Source organism: Thunnus albacares, chromosome 23, assembly GCF_914725855.1.
Source record: "Thunnus albacares chromosome 23, fThuAlb1.1, whole genome shotgun sequence".
In the NCBI taxonomy this organism is placed as follows: domain Eukaryota; kingdom Metazoa; phylum Chordata; class Actinopteri; order Scombriformes; family Scombridae; genus Thunnus; species Thunnus albacares.
Window position 1 is genome coordinate 12,731,651 of NC_058128.1, and position 22,509 is coordinate 12,754,159.

The 22,509-nt window shown below is 39.3% G+C and overlaps 1 protein-coding gene across 10 annotated transcripts in view; it reads left to right on the forward strand.

The window, feature by feature from the left end:
* Positions 1 to 22,509, forward strand: part of LOC122974893 (ELKS/Rab6-interacting/CAST family member 1-like) — a 138,493-nt gene that overhangs the window by 30,186 nt on the left and 85,798 nt on the right. For 6 of the 10 annotated variants that reach the window (XM_044342957.1, XM_044342961.1, XM_044342962.1 and 3 more), the window contains 10 exons: positions 4,803 to 5,059; positions 5,143 to 5,314; positions 8,795 to 8,869; positions 10,263 to 10,418; positions 11,827 to 11,919; positions 13,481 to 13,648; positions 13,793 to 13,960; positions 16,942 to 17,079; positions 19,124 to 19,264; positions 21,870 to 22,010. In XM_044342957.1, coding sequence (XP_044198892.1) covers positions 4,803 to 5,059; positions 5,143 to 5,314; positions 8,795 to 8,869; positions 10,263 to 10,418; positions 11,827 to 11,919; positions 13,481 to 13,648; positions 13,793 to 13,960; positions 16,942 to 17,079; positions 19,124 to 19,264; positions 21,870 to 22,010 — 1,509 coding nt within the window. The remainder of the gene's footprint in view (positions 1 to 4,802; positions 5,060 to 5,142; positions 5,315 to 8,794; positions 8,870 to 10,262; positions 10,419 to 11,826; positions 11,920 to 13,480; positions 13,649 to 13,792; positions 13,961 to 16,941; positions 17,080 to 19,123; positions 19,265 to 21,869; positions 22,011 to 22,509) is intronic. The other 4 variants (XM_044342960.1, XM_044342963.1, XM_044342964.1 and 1 more) reach the window with 1 other exon arrangement.

Below are 22,509 nucleotides of genomic sequence, written 5' to 3' on the forward strand. Positions count from 1 at the left end.
GGCTTAAATACTAAAGAGATGATGAGCTGATTGAAGGCAGGTGTTGGATGAGTTAAGTCACTTTGTTCATAGAACAGTCACCCAAATCACACCATGGTCACTGTGGTAGGAAGCAGTTTGTCATACATGGATTTTTTGGTTGCTATACACAGGGTCTAGTAAGGAACCACTGTAATGAGTTGGAAATTTCACATGCTGTTGAAAGCCATGCTGTTCCATTATTTCCTGGTTAAGCACAGAATGGTGCTCAGTGAGGAGGTCAAGGTTAAAGTCTCCAACAATTATCGATGGCTTGCCAGTTGCACTGATGAACTGTATTAAGTTGTTAAATGTGTTGTGGAACAGTCATTGAGGAGCTAGATGGTCTGTACACAGTTACAATATACAGTAGAGCCAGAAAGTCCAGTAAATGTAACAGTGTACACCAGAGTAATATGGTAAATGGACTGTACTTGTATAGCACCTTCCTAGTCTTCCAACCACTCAAAGCGCTTTTACACTACATATCACGTTCATTCATTCACACACACATTCATACGCTGAATGGGTACAGGGGCTATCATGCAAAGTCCCAACCTGCCCATCAGAGGGAACTAACCATTCACAGACATACATACACAGGAGCAAATCAGGGTTCAGTATCTTGCACAAGGACTCTTCAACATGCAGACTGGAATTGCAGATCGAATTGCGATCTTCCAATTAGTGGACGACCCGCTCTATTTCCTGAGCCACAGCCGTATATATGATTAAGTACTGATAATGACATTTAGTGAATGTCTGTATTAATATAATGTGTAGTATAGTAAGACAATATATTTAGTATATATATGTATATGTGTGTGTGTGTGTATATGTAGTATGGCATCTAAGCTATATTGCAAGGTGAAATGTAGTAACAATATAGTGTTATGTAATATATACTGTGGTACAATAACATGACAGATTATTGATATAATAAATAATGGGTATGGTATGATATATAATACATAATGAGTAAAGTATAATATATAACAGAACATATCAAAATATAACAAATATACATTTTTCCAAAAGGTGAAGGTGTGTGTGTGTGTCCAGTATGCCAGACACTTGGGAAATTGGGTGTGAATTTCTGGGTCCTCATAGTCAGTGGTCTCCACTGCTGTTGTACAGTCTGATGTCAGTGGGCACAAATGAGCGCCTGAGGCACCCTGTTTTACACCTGGGTGAGATGATCCGATGGCTGAATGAGCTGCTCATCTGCCACAGCTCATCATAGAGAGGGTGAGAGGGGTTATCCAAAATAGCTTTGATCTTGTCCTTCATCCTTCTCTCTGCAACGAGCTGCCAATCTGCTACAGCTCGTTGTAGAGAGGGTGAGAAGGCTTATCCAAGATGGCTTTGATCACTGCCTTCACGCTTTCCAGTTCCAACCTGATCACCTAGCTGGCCTACCTTAACAGCTTGTTGAGACTGCTGACCTCCAAGCCTTGACGCCACCATTCCAGCACATCCCTGCAAATAACAGAGCACTGGCTACTACAGACTGATAGAAGATCTGCAGGATCCTGTTGGACACACTTAAGGATTTGAGTCTGCTCTGTCCGTTGCAGAAGAGACCTTAAGTGTTGTGAGTCCAGTCTAGTTTTTTATTGATTTGGACTCCAAGGTGCTTGTATGAGTCCACCCTCTTCACCTCATCTGCCTGGATGACAGCCAGGACAGGGGGCCTCCCGTCCAGTTTTACTGATTTTGAGCTTCAGGTGATTATTGTTGCACCATGTGACAAAGCTCTCGTCTGTACTCCTCTGTAAAAATCATCTCTGAATGAAGACAGCATGTTTCTCACTGGAAATTATTCACTGGAGTCTTACATTTCGCCAAAAAATACACTTAATACCTTTTATTAAATTCCTTCAAAGTCTTCTCTACAAATATTATGAGTCTGGACAGACATGGTTATGGCATACAACTGTGAGGCGGTATTTCTAGTTATTAGATAAATCGTTGGCAGTGTTCTGTCGATTGACTAATGTACTGTATTAATCAGTGTTTCAGCACAATTGAAAACAACTGAGATTGTGGCAAATTCCTGCATATTTTCCTCATATGGGTGGGTCAGAGAATAAGCATTTGCGTGCCTGAGGGAGGAATCGTAGTCAGCACACAGGGATTAAACCAGAGAGGGAATATTTACTGTAAGAGAGAAAAGGATCCATTGTGGATGCTTTGTGTGTCTCAGTCTTCAGGGAAGTCCTAGAAATGTCAGCCGTCAGACTGTGTGTGTGTGTGTGTGTGTGTGTGTGTGTGTGTGTGTGTGTGGAGCTATTGTATGAGTCAGCAGACCTCACCCTCACAAATGCACAAAGTAATACAATAAGAACAGAAATTAAATATAAAATGTTACTTAATCAATATTCTGTCTTAACAGAAATATAGGAAGGAACAGAACTGAACAAGACAAAGCAGGAGACACACACACACACACACACACACACACACACTCATCTTACAGTAACTCACATTGCCTTGGCTGTTGTGCAACACAAAGCAGAGCTATTATAAAGGACAGTTGCATCCATATTATCTAATTACATTTCATCCAATTTCTTTTTGAGTGTCTGTTTCTGTGAGCATGCTGGTACGGTGTTTTTGTGATCTGCTGCTTTTTCCTTTTTTCTGCTCCTTAATATCTAAGAGTTGTTTTTCTTTGCCCTCCCAGTCATCTTTCTCTCCTTTTTTTCCTTTAATCTTGTTCTGTCCCTCGTCAATGTTGATTAACGATCGCTGCAGGGGAATGATAGCATCTCTGCCATTTCTAACCTCTTAGCTTTCTTTTTCTTTTCTCTTTTTCTTTTCTTTTTTTCATCTCCAGTTTACTCCTGCTCTTTTTTTTTTTTACTCTCATTCATTTTCTGTATTATTTTTTTATCTCTATAAATACTCCATGACTCTTGTGATGACCTGGCTGTTGTTCAGGTTATGTGTGACGCATTTTAAAAAAGCCTGAGGACATCATAGTGACATCACACAAACACACACACACACACACACACACACACACATTATAAACCCTTCTTTTGTCTGACTCAGGGATAGTCAAGCCACATCCTCTTCACCCTCAATGGCAGTGATACTTACCTGCCAACACACTTTTATAACACACTTATAAAGATGACATATGTGCTGTCTCAGTCAGTCAGTCAGTCGCTTAGTCACTTCTTTAAATCAGTCTTGATCTATTTTGTGTCTTGATCCAAATACTAATCAATCAAACCCAATCTGACACAAGTACTCTTGTTTCTTCTGGATTTAAAATCTGTATATTACACTACGTGTGTCGCGCTAGATTAAATTTTATGAAAGGTAACATGAGGCCAGGGCCAGCAGCCCTACATGACTGAATTTATGTAACTGAAAGCACAAACGCTGATTTTATATTGACAAAAACAAAGAAGCTGTATTTAATGTAGATTGGTCATGTCATGGCTAATACCCAGTCAGCTTAATAAGGTCAGTAACGGCCAATACCAATCTTGTGTATCGGATTGGAGCATCCATAACACTTCCACACCCAAGATCTCCAAAAAACAAGTAAAACCTCCGCAAAAACAAAGGAGCACTTGCTGTTGAGCCTTTGAACAAAAATATACACTATAGGCTTCCACCCTTCCCTACACTCCATCTATCCATCCATCAGTTTTTAAACTGCTTATTCAATTCAAGGTCACAGTGGCAATAGGCTGAGCACAGTAATCCAAAGATCTTTTTCCGCAACAACTTCCCCAACCATCTCCTGGTTATTCCCAAGTTCTCTTAATGCTACGTTCATGTCATAGCAGACTCACCATAATTACCATTTTCACATCCAGACTGTGGTTATGACCGAGGAACCTTAGTGTTTAATAATACAAAAATGCCTGAAAACCTAAACTGAGTTTGTTGTTCAAGGTAATTAAACTCATTTCATTTCATTGCAATGGATATTTCATTATAATGTCAATGCACAGTATTTTTAACCCTCACATGACCAACTCAGTTGCATTCATATAACTGTTTTGAGTTGAGAGGTCATGAATAATCGTGAGTTGTAAACATGGCAAACGTTTCCAAATATAATCTGTTCCAGTGCTCTGGGTCTATGCTGAAATATTTTGACAACTATTGTCTGGATTGTCATGAAATTTGTTATAAACACTCAAGGTCCCTAGAGGGTAAATTCTAATGAAAAAGAGGTATCTAATGAAATGTAATTGTCTCCACATCTACTAAATGGTTTAGCAGAAGACATTTTGGTTGTTTTTACAATAGCTCAACAACTTTTGGATGTACTGCCAGAAAATTTGGTACAGTGATTAATGGTCTTCAGAGGATTCATTGTAATAACCTTTCACCTTGTGCCGTCGCCATGTCAAATCTTAAATTTGTCCAATATTTTTATGTTTAAGTCCAAATACCTGCAAAACTAATAACATTCCCATCAGCCTCAGCTGTACTGTACTTTGTGTTTAGTGCTCATTAGTAAATGTTAGCATGCGAACATGCTAAACCAAGATGGTGAACATTATGTAAAATAAACACTATGCTAAATATACCTGCTAATTAATAGCATTGTCATTGTGAGCATGTTAGAAGGTGGAAATCTCAACTCCCGGAGCAATAAAGGTTAAGTTGTCAACAATGTCAGACCCATGCAGTTGATTTATAGTTATGTTGTGCAGTGGGACAATAAAAATCTGACTTATTGCTTCATCCATACACTCCAGTTAATCTCTTACATTCACAACTCTAAATGCAACTTCTTTTCTCTCTCCTGCCAGCATCTTCAGTGCACCATCCAGGCTTTACAAGATGAGCTCCGAATCCAACGAGATCTCAACCAGCTCTTCCAGTCCGATTACTCAGAGTCTGGTCGCCTCGGAAACCAGGCCATATCTCCACAGGAAATGACAGAGGAGAACTTCCTGCGTCTCCATGGCGAATATGAGCGGCAAGTCAAAGAGCTCTTCCTCCTGAGAAAGACTGTGGAAGAAATGGAGCTGAGGATCGATACACAGAAACACACACTAACTGCCAGGTGAATATTTGACTTTTTGCTGCCATTTTAAGATGCCAATGCTCAAAATATAGCTTTAAATCTATTCTATTCTTTTCCAATAGGGATGAATCCATAAAGAAGTTACTGGAAATGCTGCAGAGTAAAGGCCTGTCGTCACGGGCAACCGAGGAAGACCATGAACGAACAAGGCGACTGGCCGATGCTGAGATGACCATCCACCAACTGGAGGGCCTACTGGAGCAAAAAGACAAGGAGATGCTACAACTTAGAGAGGTGTGTGTGTGTGTGTGTGTGTGTGTGTGTGTAAGAGAGAGTCTGGCGAAGGAGATACAAAAGCATATTCATGCATTCCCATGTGAACACTTTGCGGGTGTGTGTGTTTGTGTACAGCCAGGAGTGAATGTGTACAAATCAAACCATGTCATATCTAGGTGAGGCCTTTGGCTGCATCCACTCTTGGCTTATAATTCAGTTTTTATTCAAAACAGAAACATCCACACACGCACACACACACACACACACACTCACACACACACACACACACACACAGAGGAATGCACATTTTATCCTATTTTTACCAATCACTCCTTGCTTGTTTTGTGTTGTTTCTAACATCTTTCACAGCTGTTTCACAGTAATTGGCTGTCCGTCCATGTTTGTTGTATGCTGTAATACAACAGCTCCCTCTTGTGGTAAAATGTTGGTAATGGGCATCAAATAATATTGAAGTTTTGTATATACAAAATATTTATTTCAGTATAAAATAAATGTAAAATTACTTTGATGCATCACACATGGATACATTTATTTTCAGAAGCAATAAGTCACAAATTGTTTTATGTCTGTCATAGTTTTTAATTACAAGCTCATTTTCCAAAAATTACTAAATAACTTGAAATGTGAATGAAGTAAAAAGTAAATAAGATGGAGTTGCAAAAAAGTGGAAAAATGATGCACACTTAATTTCCAGATTCTCCAGTCTAAAATGTTTATCAGCGATTGATAAGATGAAAACACGTCCAACCAAAAGTATGTCAATACACTAATCTATTTCTCAGTGTACAGACTGGCAGACTACTTCTGACTTCATGATTTTAATAGGCAAAAAAATTATAACCCTATATGTATGTATTTGACAGCTGTAATCATCTTACTAGCCATCCCAAATCACATAGTTCTCCTGTAATGAGCCACTCGGCTGACAGCTGTTTCAGGTAAACTGATAACAGACACACAAGACAAGTGGTGCATGTGTGGTAGGCTGTAAATGACTGAGAAACAGAGTGAGGCAGGAAAGTGATTGTTTTCCCCTGAAAGGCTTTTTAACATCATTAGGAGATTCAGTCCTTCCAAACTGTTACAACATCTCTAACATGTTTTCGGGCCCATGTTGCTTCACATTGCATCAGTTGTCTGGACAGAGTTTCTGTTTTCTGACATTATTTCACAAAAGACATTGTTAATTGCAATACAGAAAGCACCACAGGGAAACTGGCATAAGATTATGCAATGTCTGAAAAACAGTTTCCGTATCGGTTCAAGTGTCTATTGAACATTTGTCTTGCAGACATCCTGCTGTACTGCTGACATATTGTTTTTTTAACATTATTCATCTCAATAATTAATACACCCGTCCTTACAACTTCCAACACCTGAGAAGATGGCAACATTTTGAACATGTTTCAGAAATGTACAAAACACAAAGTGAGACTTCTCTGTATTGAAGCTAAGAGAGGCAGTAAGGGTTTGAGTCTACGCTTATATATGATATATATATTATATACGCTAATTGTGAAATATAATTGCTTGACTTTAATCACTGAAATTTAAACATTACCAAAGGGGAGGGGGATTTTAAGTTGCACATTTAATTAACAGTTCACAATTTTAAGCATCCAATATCTAAATTCAAAGACATTTTTAGATCGAAAAGTTCAAATCAAAAAAAAAAAGATGTTTCCCAAATTGCATTTATTAAATTCGACACCAAAGTTCAAGATGATGGCAAACCAAGGATATTCTATCAGACCACTGTCCAATCAGGTTATGTTCTGCCGGTCATATGACTCAGGAAAGAAGAGATGAGATGAGCGACTGGAGACTCTACACACAATTTTCTGTCTCAATTTGTGAACCTGGGAAAAAAAAAATAATTAAATGGCAAAATCTGAAATGACCTACTGGAAATTTCAAAGAGCACATAAATTAATTCCACATAAATTCAAATTGAAGCTTTTCAAAGCTATAAATTACATAGTATTTCAATTATAACATCAAGTATTCAGTAGTGATTAAACATTCAGTTCAGATTATAAGATCAAATTTCCTGTAGTCCTTTTTGCTCCTGTACTTCTTCAGTGGCTGCATTTTTCCTAAATTGACCTGTAACACTCTACAGGAAATGATAACCAAACAAGAAATCATCTTAGGTTTCCGTGAGTGTTTGTGTTTGAATATGTGTGTGTGTGTGTTCGTGAGTATTCAGAGTATTCATACCAGTGCCTCTAGCCATGGCACCCTACCATCTCTTTCACATATGTGTGTATTTGTGAGCTGCCTGGCTCCTGCATTAGCTGTCTTTGTTCGCCTCTAAGTGTGTTTCCTCCAAAGAAAAGCAGTGATGCATACACTGCTATATCCTCCCCTCTGCTTTTGTTCCCTCCCTCTCTCGTTCTCTTCCTCCGTCCTTTCTTTCACGTTTTGTGCCTTTCCATCTATGACTACACCCCCCCTCCGTTCTTTTCCCTTTAACTCTCACTTCATTTGACTTGTGAGTTTTGATGTAGCAACAACAGCCAGACAGACAGGATTTCGTTGCATTTAGCTCAGGAAATTAGGATAGGTCAAATATTGCCTTTTGAGAATTTAAGGAAAGGAAATGTAGTAGATTAACAGAGTCTTTAGTAGTGATGTGTGGAGTTTAGTTCTTATTTTGTTATAGGTTTCTGTGCACTCTTGTAGGAGATCGAAACTTTAATCTTTGAGGCTGGAGTAGTTTGATTTTCAAGCAATTCAAGCCACAAGACTGGATTTCTTATTTTAAATTGAATCATTTGTTTTAATTTGGACTTTTAAACTGTTTTAGTTTTCATTTGAATCAATGGGTTTTGAAGCTGGGAGCTAATTCGTTGAATTAGCATCGTTTCAGGCTGTCAGAGTCGATCATTCGCATTTGAGCGTGTAACGGTGTCAGCTTAGTTAGTGGTGTTTCTAAGGATGTGGGATGGACGGATCGACCCTTGGAGGCTAAAAGCCAGCTCCTCCTCGAGAGGGAGACATCTCCTTCCTGCCTCCCCCTCCATCCCCATCTCTCCTTCGTTCCCCGTCTCTCCCTCCATCCCTATCCCGCCGCCTTTCCACGTTTCTCCCCCCTTTGACCCCTTTCCTCCTTTCCCCATTTCCCCCTCACGCCATCCCCCACTCCGTTCCTCTCCTTCCTTCCCTGCCCCTTCCCCTCCTGCCCATCGCCACTGCATCCATCCGGTTGTCTTTCCCTCCTCCTGTCCTTCCCACAATCCCTCTTACATTGTCGCCCCCTCGGTCCATCCTTCCCTCCAGCACTCGCCGTCCTTCCCTGCTCCCTCTCCACGGCCTACACCCACCATCCAGCCCTCCCTCCATCCCTTTCCATCAGTTGCTGTCGCCTCCTCTACTGGGCCCCGACCTTCTCCTCCCTCACTGCGTCCCTCTCATCATCCCTCTGTTTCTCTCTCACTATCGTCTGGTGACCCTCGTGGTGTGTGTGTCTCTCAGGAGCTACACAGGAGATACGAAGCAGCTCCAGAATCAACCAAGACCAAGGCCCTACAGACGGTCATCGAAATGAAGGTAAATGATTTGATTTCATTTGAATGTATTTGTGCTATACTGTAAAGTCAGCATCACTTAATTCTATACTATAGTAACTATACAGGAGCATCATGTCTCTTAAATACAGACTTTAATACAATAGTGCAATAAGACTGAATATACAGTATAGTTTTGATTCAGCCCTGATGCTATGCTGCACTGTATACATAGTACATACTGTATTTAGTGGATGTTTGCAATATTTATTATCTTTCAGTGCAATATTGTCCACAATAAAGTAGGGCTGCAACAATTATTTTCATTATTGACTCATCTGTTGATTATTTTCCCAATTAGTTGATTGATTTTTTTGTCTGACTAACAGTCTAAAATGTTTGGATATGTCATATATGAAAAGGAAAAACAGCAAATCTTCATTTTTGAGAAGCTGGAACCATCAAGTATTTGGCTTCTTTTTTTTTTTGAAAAATGACTGAAACAATCAATCAAATTAATTTTTTGATGATCAACTAATCGATTAATCAACTAATCGTTGCAGTATGAAACTGACTTGTTGAACATTAGCTTTGACACTGAAATAACTTTGTATTTATTTTGGCATTTTTATTCCTTACACAAAGGTCTGTTCCTCTTGCCTGACAGTGCAAAAATATGAACATCCATTCATAATTGCACATTCATCAGTTTTTTGTGTAGATGAGCTTTTGATCAAAATGTGTCACGGAAAGGTTTTTGGTCACAAATACAAGTAGTATAGTGCATTTTTTTGAATAATATTTTTAATATAATACAGATAATTGTTATCATTTTATAGCATGCTAAGTTCAAAAGACTTTACCAAAACAATTTTCAAAACTCCTGTTATAACTCAAATTGTGCCCTCTTGTGGAGATACTTTTTATCACAGAATACCAAACATGTAATATTACAGTAACAGTATTAACAAGATTCTCTTAGATGCATCCAGCACAAGAGGTCAGAGTGAACAAATCTGGCAAAAACTGGATTGAAGGGGGCATGATGAAGATGCTCATATAGTACAATTGTTTATCGTTGGCTACATCATATTGTTCTGCATTTGCAAACCAGCTAGATTTAATAGTGATGAGGCTGTAGGATGTATGAGAAAATAAAATGTAATGGGATATTGCTAATGCTGCAGATCAGGACTGTGAATTCTGTGGGTCAATCAGGGTTACCCTCTCCTGCCTCCAACATCATGCTTGCTTCAGTTATTCCTCAAACTAGTTGCTACCTTTCAGAGCGACTTTCTTTGATTGAATCCACTACTCTGCTCACCACCTTGAAATACCAACAGGCTGTATTCCATTTTTTATCAAACTTATGGCCGAAGTAAAGTGAATCACACCTGGTCTCGTCTCTTGACATGTGTGTGTTGATGTCCTGCCAGGATGCGAAGATCAGCTCGATGGAGCGCGGCATGAGAGAGCTGGAGGAGGAGGTGAACATGCTGAAGTCCAACGGAGCTCTGAGCAGCGAGGAGAGAGAGGAAGAGATCAAGCAGATGGAGGTCTACAGATCCCACTCCAAGTTCATGAAGAACAAGGTGATGGATGCACAGTACACGCACAAACACCCTAACATGCACACATATCTGCTTGTTTCATCAGTTTTTCTCTTTGTGTTTTGAAAGATTGCCGGATTTATGAGCTTACTGGGGAAAATAACTTTGCTCCGTTACACTTACCTTGACGGATACATCTTAAGTGTCAAGAACAAAAAAGTGTTACTGTGAGAGTCCCGCTCATTAAAACAAACCAGTGCATCTGTCATGTTAGGAGACAAGCCAGTCTGGAAATTCAGATGATTTTTTTTTTTTTTTTTGCTTGTTTTGCTTGTTTGAGTTGAAATGTAGATGTTTTTGTGAAAGGAGTAATTTACACCTCTACTTTAAATCCTCTTCAGTGTTAGCATACTTTATTAGAGGTTTACAACAATACCATAAATGCATTACATCGTTGTTTTAGACATGCAGGAATTATAAGGGTTTTGGCAGCAGTCCTGAGTAACAGCTGAATATAAAAATTACTATATATTAACCACCAGAAACCTCTATAGCATCTTGTTGAAACTTGCACTGCACAGTGCAGGAATGCTGTTCAAATTACTCTTTCCTAATGACCTTTGTAGATGAACAGCTTGTGTATCCTTAAGTCTTTTTTCCACAGGCAAATATCAATTATTCAAGGATGTGTTCACAGTTTTTCAAGTCTGGTGCCCATGAACTCTGAGACAGGTTTTGCTCGCTGTAATCATTTCTCCTGTTCGTACTGACCATCAGAAGATCCCCTCCAAATGTGCTTATGATGGAAGTGGGGACAAAATCCACAGTCCCAGTCCAAAAAAGTATTTAAAGATTTATCTGAAGATAATATGAGGCTTCAGATTGTTGAGTTAGTCAAATAAAATCTTCCACAGTTAGTCTTTTTAGTAAAAGAGAATCCCTCTTTGTGTCTCAATGAGAAAAGGAAATTTGACACTAAAAAGAAAGTAACTTTGAAAGATATTGACTTGATTTCACTAATTTGCATGGGTGAGGTCTCTTTATCATATATTATCTTTAAATCAACTTTTAAATACATTTTTTCATGGATGGAGGACTGTGGATTTTGTCCCCCATCACTTATATTTGTAAGTGCATTATGAAGGTATCTTCTAATGGCCAATATTAACAAGAGGAATGATGACAGCAAGAAAAACATGTGTCAGTGTTCATGTGGGCACCTGACTATTGTTTTAGGATAGATTTGAAAAATTGCGGGGCTATTCTTTAATTTGATGTATGAGAACCTAAAGTGAGTTATTACACGCATACAAAGACACTCACTCTGTACATAACTGTAGTCGTGACGCCGAGCAAGGGCGTAGGTGGTTTTCATGCAGTATCTCAGCATGTGCCTGGGGATGCCAGGTTGAACTGTTGTGGTCACAGTGACGCCCTCCTCTCCTGCCAGGTTGAGCAGCTGAAGGAAGAGCTAAGTAACAGCCAATCAGAGAAGGAGGAGCTAAAGGAACGGGCCAATGAGCTTCAGCGGGAGGTGTCTGCAGTAAGAGACACATCTCTGTGTCTGTTTGCGCTCTTCTTCTCTTTCTTTCTGTCTTTCTTGGTTTCTCGCTCAGGTTGACTGGCTAATGGCTGCTGCTTGAGTAGATTAGAGTGCCAGTAGTGTGACTGTGTGTTCAGACAGCAGGAAGCAAACGTAACTCTCAAATGCCGATCACTATAGGCAGCTGACACAAAATAAGTTGATGTCGCTGAGAAATACTGAGATTTGGAGGGCAAAATGGAGAATCTAACTATATCCATTGGATATTGTGGTGGAGTTACTACTGTTAATCAAATATTCCAAATGTATCAACACCCAGTGAACATAATGCTCTTCACCTTATTACATGTAATCTTTGTCTTTAGATTCAGGCAACCCTAGGATTGCAAACATGTATTTAATAGTCAGGTAAATTTACTAGAAGATATTTTCTGTCTTTATGGTATGCTGATAATGACTCAGTTGGAAAGTCACAGTGACAGTTTCTTTCTGAGCAGAGCAGAGGGACCCAGAATATGATTTTTCATTTTAATATAGGTCTGTGATCAACAGCTTTTGACAGTCGTCTAGCAGTCTGAACAATACAGTCATCCAGCGGTGCTACACTTTGTGTGTATCTCTAACCAGCTTTTCTCTCCTTGCATGAGGTCTCTCTCAGCTAGTAGCTTGGATCACTTTGCTGATGGATTTTCTGAGTGGTTTGGGTCCATTCTTTTTATTTATAACGTTAAATTCACTCACAAAATTCACTCCCGATCACCTCCTATAGATCCCAAAAGAGCTTTGGTTACGTCACTTATGTCACCATGTGTTTTGTTTTTTTTTTAACAATCCTGGTCTAACTGAAAGAATTGACCCTGACCCTCTGGTACAAACACATAGCTGAGAAGTATAGATTTTAATAGTTGTGTAATACTGCACTTTAAACTTTGATGTGTACTTAACCATTGTTTGCTTTCCAGGAGAGAAACTAGAAAAAAGACAGTTCTTTCCCTTTAAAAAAATCCAAAATATGTCTACTTGATCAAACTCACAGCTCCCTGAGCATGAACTGGCATAGTAGCCCTTGTAGAAGGCCACTCAGAATACTAGCTGTGTATTCTGCAAGTATCACTACTGTCAGCTACTTAACTACTGCCTGAGAAAGGCTAATGACAAAACACTGAACCCCCAGTTGAAGGTTCGTGATCAACAACAGCAGACTTTGGTTTTGATTATGTAAAACTGCACAGCTGTGATCGAGAGCAATAATGAAAACAATCTTCTGTGCAGTAAGAAGTAAAACCTCCCCATTGAGTAGTTCAAATAGTTTTGCAGTAGAAATGATACGGCATATTGTGACTCATCATCTGTGTTTTTCCAAATATCTTTTCTTTTGCAGTTGGTCTTCTACAATGGAGTTATGAGTAATGGCTTAAGACCTTAACAAGCGCTCACTTAGCTCACTTGTAGTGGATTTTAATGCATTTTAACAGGAGAAAGCATGTAATCCTCTGTAGTCCAGACTCTAAGTTGGTCTTTCTCCCCATCTCTCTGTATTTCATGTGGTTGTGTTGCTCAGATGGAACAGGTGAAGCAAGATCTGAGTCGTAAGGACAGCGAGCTGTTGGCTTTCCGGACCAAACTGGAAACCCTGAACAATCAGTTTTCTGACAGTAAACAACATGTTGACGTACTCAAGGAGTCTCTCACTGCCAAGGAACAGAGAGCTGCTATACTTCAGACTGAGGTACAGTTACCCTTCTACTTACACTGTTAATATAACTTTGCTGCTGTGTGCAATGGTACCATTAAATGTCACAAAAAGTCAGAAAAATGATCATTAGTTTTTGAATATTTATTTCCGTTGACTTTCAATTATGTGCATGCACAGGTGGATGCGCTGCGTCTTCGCCTAGAAGAAAAGGAGTCTCTCCTCTCTAAAAAGAGTCAACAGATATCTGAGCTGACAGAAGAGAAGAGCACTCAGCACGGAGAGATCACCGACCTCAAAGATATGCTGGACGTGAAGGAACGCAAAGTCAATGTCCTGCAGAAGAAGGTACAGTAAGAAGACTCATACATATAACGTGTCAACCAATGAAAAGGTCATTTATTCAGTTAACATACTCAGTAAGGTCAAACAGAAATAGGATGCATGAGCACTGCTGTGATGTTGTATCTCTGCTCTTGCTCCCTACCAGTATTTCGTTATTTTAAACAAGCCACTAAAAATGTAAAACTATGACTTTCTGTTCAGGAGATTTTTTCACTTTCTGACAGAGTTCTGAGAACAGAAAATGTGAAGAATGAATGGAAATAGTGACAAGGAGAGGCTAAGATAGCTTTTATTAAGATGACAGTGTTGCACACTCTCATTCACTCTGTGATTTAAATCTGCAAGTGCAGAAGTGTAATTATTATTCAAAGAATATGATGTTGTTATATAATACCACAGCCACTAGATGGGGCTGTAGGACAGTGTGTAGTTTAGAAGATAAAGCACACAGACACATAAAGGCAGCAGACAGGCAGGTACACAAGGAGCCAGTGTTACAGATGCTTTCTGCATTTTTTTGGCCACTTTTCAATGTGTTGTTGTGGTGTGACAGCATTTCTGTGGTAATGCTGTCAGTTAGATGGATGGGCCAGAAAAATCTAGTGTACAGCTGAATTCCTCCATTACCAGCCTGTATGTCTCTTGCAACCTTCGACCTCCTCCCCTCTCCGTCCCTCCCTGTCTCTCCGGTTGTCCCTTGTTAAAAAAAAAACAATGTAGAGACAAAGCGTGAGAGGACGTAATTGATAGAGACAATCAAGCACACAGACATAAAGCAAGACAGGGAGGGGGAGGAGAGAGACTGAGCGTGTTTGAAATCAGATGCATACTAATGAGTTCCGCTTGTTCAATAAATGATGACCTCTGCCGTCTTCAAATAGAATACAGTCCACTGTCTGAGAGGGAGACTGAAATGCTGCTGACTTTTCCTTTATCTAATCTGCCCTTATGATTCCCTCTTTTCTTCTGTGTTTGAGCATTTCATTTCTGCATGTGGATAAACTAAAAATACCATCTTACGGCTTCCACTTTGTCCACCTCCTCCTCCTCATGTTCTTATCTGTCACTGTACGTTAGTAGTAAAGAAAATTAGCATGAGCGCAGAGACAATTAATTGTGAAGATATCCGTCTGATCACCCATCATCCTTTTTCTCTTGTTGGTAAATGAATTTATGTGTGAGGGGGAACCATGACATAAGGAGAAGCGTCAGCCAATTATTGTTTTGTTAACGTATTCCAGTTCATTATCACAGACGATTTGGGGTCTAATATAGGACAGCAGTGAGTGTGTGTGTGTGTATGTGTGTGTCTGTAAGCATCCAGCAGTTGTCAGTTTCAGGAAGTGCAGATGGGATCAAAGAGACTCTCGGCTTCTCAATGTCAAGTGTGTGTGTGCGAATGTGTGAGAGAGAGAGAGAGGAGGAACTGTCAGTCAAGCTGTCAGGTGAACAGTTGATTAATGAGGCGCTGGAAATGTTTTACTGTATGAACACACACACACACACACACACACACACACTCATGCACACAGTCTCTGCGGTAGTGTAAATGTGTGTTTCTCACCTGCAGTGGAGTCAAAGGTTACATACCAATCAGACTTTCTTTTACTTTTCTTTTTTCTTTGGTGGCAGGTTGTCAATCGCTTGGTTTCCTTTCTCTCCGGCGAAAGAAAGAATAAGGGAACAGAAAGAAAGGGAGAATTAATTTTTGTAATTTTACCACCCAAGTTCACTCATAACACTACATTACATAAGCTTTCCATCTCTCTCACTCTCTCTCTTCCCCCTCAATTCCTCATTTGTTATTTCTGTCCTGCTTAACCTTTTGTTCCATCCATTTTTTAATGAAGACCACGAAGTTGACATAACGCCTTATCTTTGTCTGTGATCTTCCTGCACACACACACACACACACACTCCCATATACACTTTGTGGGCTTATAGGGAAATAGTGAGTTCTTCAGTCATCTTTGTTGAGTTTGTGTTTTAACAGAAAATGAATCTGTTCCCAAATCACCGTGAGAGGAAACAGGAGGGGGGGAGATAAAGAGATGGAGGTACAGTAGAGAGTGTGTATTTGGGGTTAAAGTTAGTTTAGCTTAGGTGGAAAGTTCATATTTGACAACGCATCGCCTCTCAGCCTTCTTCATGGGTTGCATATTTCCAGATAGAATCACATTAGACACCTTTTACAAGAAACTGCCTGTTATATTCAAGACAGTGTGGAAGGCAGGGATTCGTATGTTTGTTTTTTAAGAGAAAATCAGGGAGGACTGCAATGTAAATAAGGTTTTTATTCACATTACATTGAAGTTTTATAGTGTTTTTCTTTATCTTCAGTAAAATTTACATGCGTGTTTTGTATATGTATGTAATAAGCAGGAAGCACTTTGCACTTGGAAATAGTCAAAAGGGATTCAAGTATTCTGCATTTACAGTCGAATGATGCAAGCAAAAGTATGGGTTATAAGATTGTGATTGTCTTCTTACATTATTAACTTTTAATTAATTTTGATGTCTCATTTTGATTGATAAAAAGCTCATAAATCATCTAAATCATCGTTATTTGTTGCTGTTACAATGAAAGCTCAGTTCTTTGATATTATCTGTAGATTTTAGCTTCACAGATATATTAGTAACTTCATATACTCAATGTTGGTTGATGAGTAACAAGAAATTGCAGAATAGAAAATGAATGTTTAATGTTTCTTAATACAGGCATGCTCACACTGCTTCATCTTTTCAAGTTTTATAGGCTGTGATTTCATATATTTGAATAGTTTTATGTAATGTCAGTGTTTATTTTTCAACTGTAAAATGAATGTTATATTTTTTATGTTATATTAAACAAATATTGGTCCTTTAATTGTTGTTGAAACAAAAAAAAAATGACAAATATCAACATCGACACACACTGGTAAACAGGTGAATTACGTATCAAAACAAAACCGTTTATTAATGTTTCCCTCCTTTTCTCTCTGCAGATAGAGAATCTCCAGGATCAGCTGAGGGATAAAGAAAAACAGCTCAGTGGTCTGAAAGATAGAGTCAAGTCTTTACAGACAGATACCTCAAACACCGACACAGCACTGGGAACACTGGAGGAGGCTCTGGCGGAGAAGGTACACACACAAACACACACACAGACACACGTTGCTGGTCAACCTTAGGTCAACTGCCGAGCAAGGTTACATTAATAAAAACCATTATGAGCAAAACCACCGACCACCCACATAATGACCAGATGACTCTGGATAATGGGAAATGAACCAATAATCACATTGGCTGTTTCATTATTGAATCACTGACAGCCTGTGTTCATAAAAGATCAGGAACCGTCCAGCACATTGCCACATGGCTCGGTCTTCAACCGAAACAACAAACGCACGGTCGCTGCCTGGGTCTGAACATTCAGATACCGTAGCCACAAAAGTCCTGAACCACCTGAGCGTGAGACTCGAACTCGCAACCGTCTTCTGTGTGATCTATGAGTCTTCGTCTTTGCTCCAAGTGAGGACTCGACCCTGACTCTGGGAAACTAACCAATGACACTTACACCAGCAGACCACTTTAAAGTGTTTGATGAAAATATATTTTTGTACTGTTAGGCGCGATTGTGTTACCGACCCAATCTCCTTCGCACTTGCACACGCGCACACATGCACACACACAGGAAACACGGCTATTAATTGTCCAGTGACTAATATTCAGGGTGTCAGCTAGATGTGTGAGTGTTGGCAGGCAGAGGTGGCCGACGACTTCTACTTCAACCAGAAGACTTTCTCAAACTTTTTTCCTCCCATTTTCATTGTTTTAGCATTCTGTCTTCCTTTCTGTCCTTCTCTTGCTTTCCTACTTTTCTCTGTTACACACACACACGTTTTTTAGCACTGTGTTGTTTCAAAGCAGATCAGAAATACGTTACCTTAACTTTAAGTGCTTTTATCCTTTTTCATTCTTTAATTTTATGCATTGTATCTTGTTTGTGTTTCATGCTATTTATATATATATATTGTTGTCTGCTCCATTGAATATCTGTCTTCTCCATGTTATTATATTTTTGCAAGTATATTTTTCCAGTATGGTAATATTGATTGTGACACAAAACATGAAAAAAATCAAATAAATTTGCTCGATATTAGTCATGCAGATATTTGTTGTAGGTCAGCAACACAAAAACATTTATTTCTTCTATACTTGTGATGACCATCATTGACAAAATGTGTTCCCGAGCTCCTAACTTTAACCATCACAACTACATGCCCAACACCAACTTTAACCTAAAACTTACTAAATTCTAATTAGAGCTGAAAAGACTGATCGTTTGATTGATTATTTCACTGATGACACGTTATTCAACAGCTTTTTTGGTCATTAATTAATAATTTAAGTAGTTTTTTAAGAAAAAATGCAAAGTATTCTCTGGTTGTAGCATCTCATATTTGAGGATTTGCTCCTTTCCTCAGTTTTATATGATTGTAAATTGAATATTTTTGGGTTTGAAGTGTTGATTTGACAAAATAAGCAACATTTGCCTTGGCATTTTTTAATGTTTTATAGGCCAAACGATTAATTAATGAGGGAAAATAATTGGTAGATTAATCCTTATTGAAAATAATTGTTAGTTGCAGCCCTCATTCTTACCTTCGACCCTGAAACAGCCCTTTGAAGAAGTCAAGAAAGCCAAAAAATTTCCTCATTCTTGAGGTGAGTCAAATCGGTCCTCTCAAAGATAGAAGAACACAGGCGCACACACACAGGACAGCCAATATACTCTTTGGGCTTTGTGCGCTGCTCTTGTGTGTGTGAACTTTTGTACTCGTGCTTGAACTAGCCGCTGTGTTGTTCTATAGCTGGAGAGTGTCTATAGTGTTTTAGTGGTTGTGAATATTAAATCTTGTGCCAGAACGTATTACGTGTCTAAAATCGCCGTTGGCTGTTAGATCCTGTCAGAGCTGCCATGTACATTAAGTTTAATGCGACTGTTATTAGTATAGAAACTTGATATTGAGTGACTGTGAATGACTGTTGGAGTGTATGTGGTGATTTTATTCTCCCTCTGCTTCTCTTTTCCTTCTACCTTGCCTACCTTTCCCTCTCCTCTCCCTTCTTCTGTCCTCCTCACTCCCATCCCCTCTTTTCCTCCTTGGCCTTCCCTCCGTCCAGGAGCGCATCATCGAGCGGTTGAAGGATCAGCGGGAGAGGGAGGAAAGAGAAAAGGGGGAGGAGATGGAGACCAGCAAGAAGGAGCTGAAGGAGTTGAGGGAGAAAGTCTCCCAGCTGCAGACTGACCTCGCTGACCGTGAGGTAGATGACACACACATACAGACACACATCTATCTGTGCTGTAAGTCAGAAAAACGCACTCTCTCTGCTCTCTCTCTCCATGTCCCTATTGAGGAAACGTGATTGATCTATCGCTGCAGAATCGACCTTGGATCCTCCCAAGGTCTTTGCATTGAAGGACAACAATGATAAAACAATCGCGTTTCCCTAACAACAATATGCAAGACCCACAACCAATGGAAGCAGAGTTTGGAGCACAATTCTTCCTGTTGTGACCCTTGTGATTCATATAAAAACACAAAAGCTGAGGCAATGAGGGAGAGATGGAGGATGACAAAGCATTTTTGCAAACTGTCTCCTCTTAATTCACCCTGCAGCAGTTGGACAGCACAGTTGAAACTTAACCATTAACCACTAATTTCCTCAGGAAGCATAAGCAGGTATACACCCAGTGTTTAGAAATCATTCTTCTTTATTATAACAGTGTTCATAAAATTAAAAAAAAATAGTGGTAACTCCACATCCTGCTGTACAGTCAGGGCCAGATGTCAAACCACAACCAAAATGACCACCGAGATGGCGCAAGAACAAAGAAAGAAATGAAGAAACGGATGTTAGTAGGGCTCAACAATATCACAATTTATAATAAATATCTACTTCCTGACAATAGCTACAACAACCAATGACATCCAGTCAGAAGTTTTGTCAACCAACCAGCTAGTATCTTTATCTTGATATAGATTTTAGTTCACATGGTCCAGTCCTAGATGTTAGCCCACTGTGTGATTGGTTGAAATTCACATTATCTGTTTTGTTCAGTGCCAAGATGGACAATAATTGCATGCATGCAAATTAACACATCAAAGCACACCTGCACACACCTGTTTCATATGTAAGGACACATGTTAACACACACATGGCATATGTATGTCATTTGTTGTGTTGAGGCAAAAAAATATAGTATGTTGTGGCATGAATTTTATCCTATAAAAGGTCTTAAAGTAATAGTTGGACATTTTGGAGGATAAAATACGTTTATTTGCTGCTGTCATGTCTCTAGCGAAACATAAAGCTCTTTTACCAGCAGGCGGTTCCTGTAAAACCACAAATTGATGTTTTTATATTTGGGTTTTGTATGGAATAAACAAGATACATCATGTTAATAACTGAGCTTTAGAGGCACTGCGAGACAGATGTTTTTAAACCTTTGGACCGAGCCAGGATAGCCGCTTCCAGCCTTTATGCTAAGCTAGGCTAACCGCCGGCTGGCTGAAGCTTCATATTTACAGTACAGACATGGGAGTGGTATTGATTTCCTCATTTAACTCTCGGCAAGAAAAAGAGAATATGTGTAAAAGTAAAACTATTCCTATTCCTATTGAAACTATTCATTTAAAGGGGAAATACACCCTAAAATCAAACGCACATGTTGTAGTAAAAAGTACTTTTTGCTTTTTCTTACATGGACTGTTCTGCTAATTTTAGTGATTGTGGGGTCATAAAACCTGTTACTGTCCCATTATATAATTTCAGAAATACATGGGAAAACTTGTGGAGAAAACACGCATTCCTCTCTACACTGCTAAATGCAGATTTGGGGTTTGTCTGACAACAGCAATATATATACGTACCTAAATATAATCAGAGTAAGCAGCAAGGTTTCACTGACCAAAGCCCGGCCAAACATGATGATCTGTAGTCTGGAGTTGGTATTGTCAGTCAAGGGTAAAATTACATGTCTGAGTGTCTCTTCTGTGCCTGTCGGTTTCTGTTTCACTGCCCCTACCAAAAGAGGAAAAGACCAGAAAGGAAAGGGAGAGAGACTTCACGGATGGAGGGATTGAGCTGGAAGAGTGAGAAAAGAGACAGGTCATGGGAAAAAGTTTTGAAGAACAAGGGATGGAGTCAATCTCCCAACTTTGGAGGAATGATAATTCCAGTTTATGACAGTTTATGACTTGGATTTTATGACTGATAATAATTCATATCAGTTATAATATATAATTATACATTTGTTATCAATTATGATAATAATTACTCTGCTGGGGATGCAGCAACATCGCTATAAAAGAGCCTCAATGGGACAAGAAACAGGGGTAGTCAGATGATGCGGCAGGTTTTAAACAAACTTCCAGGTTAACCAATTTATTGGATGAGAAAACAAAAATGAATGTGAAATTATCACCCAAACTGTGTTGTAAACCAGTAAAATCCATCACAATTTACAGTTCAATCTCCCGGTTCAAGTTACAGCAGTTAAGGGATTAAGGGGTGAAGGGAATATTACCAACATTTTGGGTGTGTTCATTTTCAGTTTAATCTCAAAATTAAATGGTTTGGACGAAACTATTACAAGATTAAACTTTTGGCTTGTTTACAACTTCTAATCTCTCGATCACAATCACAATGTTACCATAACTGATAGAAATGATTGCCAAAACTGTGAAATGGAATTATTCTATAATGGCGGTTGGTGACAATACTGTTGATATACCCATGAGTAATGCACTAAACCCCCATCTGCTTCAGCTGAGCTGCTCAGTATCCAGCAGTAAGAAGCTGTGGTTTTGACTTCTGTCTGTATCACTCATTGTCTCTCTCTTTGTCCCCCCTTTTTACCCTCCAGACATCTGTGTTGGATCTGAAAGAGAAGGCTTCCTCTCTGGCCTCCTCGGCTCTGAAGAAGGACAACAGGCTGAAGAGTCTGGAGATCAGCCTGGAGCAAAAGAGAGAGGAGTGTGTCAAACTGGATAACCAGCTAAAGAAGGTTAGCTGTAACATAACATCAAACGAGATGCTGATGATGACTAGGTTAGGAAAGCAGCCACCTAATGAACACCCAGTTTTAGCTGAAAGTGAAAATACCAAAAATGTAATAATAACGATGTGTTAATGGGATTATAAAAGCATGAACATTACATCCTTACACAGATGGATGTAGAGGTTGTATTAATTGTCCAAATTTAACACCCAGCTCAGGCTACATTTGGATGAAGACAGGTGGACTAAAACGTTTCCAAAAACAGTTTTGTGGCCTAATGTTGGCCGTGATGGACAGACACAGTTTAGCCAACAAAACAACATCCATTAAATGAATCTCATTGGTGAGGAAAATACATACAGCACCCACTTTTTAAACAAAAAAGACAATTGCACAGAAATAGAGGGTTTAAACTAAAAAACTTCTCACGTCTTTCTCCCCTTTCTTGTTTTCCTTTAACTGTTTTCCAAGAGGTGTGTGTGTGTGTGTGTGTGTGTGTGTGTGT